The 3674-nt window shown below is 33.6% G+C and overlaps 2 protein-coding genes across 2 annotated transcripts; both read left to right on the top strand.

Moving 5' to 3' along the window:
• The first annotated feature begins 75 nt into the window (after positions 1-75).
• LOC106750661 lies at positions 76-2878 on the top strand. Its single transcript, XM_014631163.1, has 4 exons — positions 76-560; positions 912-1172; positions 1268-1834; positions 2796-2878. Exons 1-3 carry the CDS (start codon positions 136-138, stop codon positions 1428-1430), a joined length of 849 nt encoding a protein of 282 aa, XP_014486649.1. The 5' UTR covers positions 76-135; the 3' UTR covers positions 1431-1834; positions 2796-2878.
• LOC106750662 lies at positions 1853-3216 on the top strand. Its single transcript, XM_014631164.1, has 2 exons — positions 1853-2010; positions 2802-3216. Exons 1-2 carry the CDS (start codon positions 2008-2010, stop codon positions 3195-3197), a joined length of 399 nt encoding a protein of 132 aa, XP_014486650.1. The 5' UTR covers positions 1853-2007; the 3' UTR covers positions 3198-3216.
• The last annotated feature ends 458 nt before the right edge of the window (positions 3217-3674 follow it).

Raw genomic sequence — 3674 nt, 5'->3', positions numbered from 1 at the left:
TATATCTTACATTATTTATGTAAATAGTATTAACTTCACAGATATTAACCAACGATTGCTTATTACACTGTTATTATACTATATAGTTTAAGGATGAATTCCTTAATTTGAAGGTATTTGAATACGTTGAAACGGATGCTCGCTTGGTGTGATGGTGAACCTTGGATTAAAAGTACGGAGGCCTACAGGGACATGCAAATTGCACGCAGTAAACATATAAGAATAAGCACAAAGGTTTCCCTGTTGGATAACAAGCAATATCAGGCGGCATCAAAATTCGAGCAGCCGTGGTGTCCAGAATACGAAACACTTATGAAGGACTTCGCTCTCACATGTCCGTCTGAGAAGCCTGGACAACGTCCTTACAAAATTTCAGATTACATCTCACTCAAACCGAAAGGTTTAAATAATGCGATGATGGCCGTTGCACAGGCCCATTTCATAATGTTGCCTGTATTATATCCGCAAAAAATTGGCATGCATTTCGTAACAGATGAAGATTTAGATGCCTTTTGCCATATGTGGAAATGCTACGGATATTTTCTCGGAATTGAAGATGAGTAAGTAGTAGTTTTATTAACATCCGGTCGCAGAACGCCGAGTTTCTTAAGATACAAAGATTAAAAATAATATATTGCTTTTCCTTCTGCTCGTTATATATAAATAACATATTTTGTAGAAATTTACATGAGAAATCATATGATCGTTATATAAGTACGATACAATAAAGTTCACCGCTCGTATAAAATACAACTCTAGAAAATAAAAATATTAATATCATATGCGAATAGTGTCAATCGATTGTTAGTCCAGCAAAATACGCCTCTCTTTGGTGTCAAACGCTTACTTTATTCTTTACATCTCTTGCATCTTTAATCGAGAACGTATATATGTTAAATATAATCCGTTAGGTACAATTTTTGCAATGGCAACTTGAAGGAAATAAAACAACGATTGCGGGATTTATCTCAACATTGGACAATACAAAATTTTAAGGAAATCCAACCTGAATACGTGCACGTAACAAAATGTATGATAGAAGCTCTAAATTACTACATATATATCCCTTATAAGTCGTTTACGCTATTTTTAACGGAAACATTAAACTTAAACATGCCTAATTTATATGCGTCCCTCAGTTATGCAGAGTGGATTGCCTATATTGCTTTTAGGTGAGTCATATGTATTCTATATAATTTATAATACAGTTTAATATTGTTCGAAATACGATATTAATTCACCGGTGAGAATTTATTCATCATTTCAGATTTTTATTACATCATGCGTTGAAGTTCTCAAGTGTGAGATCATTTGTTAATAAATTGATGTGCAAAATGCTTGAAGCAGCGTTAAATATCGACTCGAAGAAGTTAGCGGAGCTACACGAGAAATCAAAACGACAGTTATCAGATTTTGATATTAATTTATAAAATATTTAAGTTATGTAATATATATATATAATATGTACGTAATATGTATATAATATAAAATGTATATTATACGGGATGTTTGGAGCATACCATGCGTCACACATTTGTAGATTAGTTACACCAGCATAAGTAATGATAGAACACATGAGAAAAAAAGAAGAGGATTATATAAAAAAAAATACTTGTAATTACTTGCGAGGAAATAACGTATAAAAAAGAGTGCTGTATTTGGTAGCCTGTAATTTGATTGGAAATAGCGCGTGATTAGCAAGACGTCAAACGCTTCGGAACAGTTTATAGATACTATCTTAAAAAAGCGGCAGACTTTAATGTACGAAGGACATAGTCCGATGTGAAGAAATCATGTGGTCATGATATGCAATCTATCGAAGTTTGTTTGAAATGTAAGTAAAAAACATTCATTTTTATCGAGAAAGTTTATCTTGTTTCTACATTTCACATATATATATAGCTACGTCCGGTTTCGCGTCGCGACGTATTTGTGCTTTGGACGTTGCTTGCCACTGTCTTTAATAGTCAATTTACCTTTTGTCTAATAACGATCGACCACGCACAAATGGTAAGTTTCTACGGACCTTTTATGCGTTCTCGCGTTAAAAATAAATTCTTTCTGAATTGTAATGGGGATTTGTAATTTTGATAATTTATCAATAAATGGTTTTCTCTGTCGTGATATTTTCCATGATTATATCTATCCGTACTTGTTCTTACTCGAGCATTTATCTCACTTTTATTCAAAATGACACAGAACGTTGTAATATTCGACGTGGTTTCCGAGTTAGCGCTATGTTTCTCGAAGATTTTTCTCCGATATTTCGTGAACATTCCAGTTCATTTCTTCAAGGTGAGGATCGATATAAAATAGTTCCACAATTACTTGGAGGATGTAATTCTTTGAAAGACGTGGTACCGGCTAGGAAGCCACCTCAAATGTTTATCCATACCGCGAAAGTATAAAATTTTACACAGCATAATTTATAGGACGAAAATAATTCGGCGTCTATATTATGCCGTCTATAAAGTCTGCTCTACTTATCTATCTTCCGAAAGTAATATGTCGTTATAGGCGCGTAATATATTACATACGAACATAGTGTTAAAGATTAAATGAGGGACTTTGACACATAAAAATTATCGATTGTGATAAATTGGCCCGTGATAAATTATTGTTACCAAATAGTTTTACTGCTTGTACGAGTACCAAAACTGCTTTATATTGCTGGCCAATTTATCATAGCCAATAATGGTTTTCTGTAAAGAAAAGAGATAATAAATGCGGCAAAATATGTGATCTTTTATAAGCTTATCTTGAATAAGCTAAAAAAAACTACTAATAATGAATAGTTGCAGAAAATGCAGCGTATATGCGCCGATACTGAACTTCCGAGCAACTTCGATGATTGGACAGTGCAAGAACAAAGTGACTGGATGTATCACAATATGACGGATTTATATAAAAACGTGCCAGAATCTTTACAAAATCTGATCCCGTCTGCCACACGTCCACTCGATTTCAACCGATCACTAAATGCGTTACCTGAATGGATGGACCCAGAAAAATATCACAGAGGACAAAAGGTTGTGCGCGAGAATTATTTCTCGATTATCATGGTTTTTATATTCGGTTCCATTTACGGCTACACTTTCGAGGATGCCCTCAAAACAATTATCATAGGAGGGAACAGTCATACACCATATTTAGCATTCAAAAGGTATTTTTCTGACATATTGTCTTTTAATTTATAAGCCTGACATCGAAATAGCAGCAAGAGTGATATTTCCATACAGAACAAATGTGCGACAGAAATCGTAGGAACGTACCAAAAATATTCGAATATTTTTAGGACATCTCCAGCACGTCTTTTGAACATTTGTGCTGTATTGATAAGGCAGAGATTGCAGAATTAGTAACAAATGACATCGACATATTACAGTTTTTAAATATTTTTTAAATATTTTTGAACATATTACGCAACTACTTGCATATGCGTAAACTTTCCCGAATCGATTTAAAACGTCCCCAACATCACACTGTTCCCTTTAGACAAGGTTCTCCTCCCTCCTTCTTTCATTCTTTGCGCATTTAAAATAATTGTAATAAAATTAAATATATCTTACATTATCTATAATAGCATCAACTTCACAGATATTAACCAACGATTGCTTATTACACAGTTATTATACTATATAGTTTAAGGATGAATTCCTTAATTTGAAGGTATC

Source organism: Dinoponera quadriceps, unplaced genomic scaffold (assembly GCF_001313825.1).
Source record: "Dinoponera quadriceps isolate SergipeBrazil2010 unplaced genomic scaffold, ASM131382v1 scaffold6278, whole genome shotgun sequence".
Classification (NCBI taxonomy): domain Eukaryota; kingdom Metazoa; phylum Arthropoda; class Insecta; order Hymenoptera; family Formicidae; genus Dinoponera; species Dinoponera quadriceps.
This window is presented reverse-complemented; position numbering and strand designations above follow the sequence as displayed.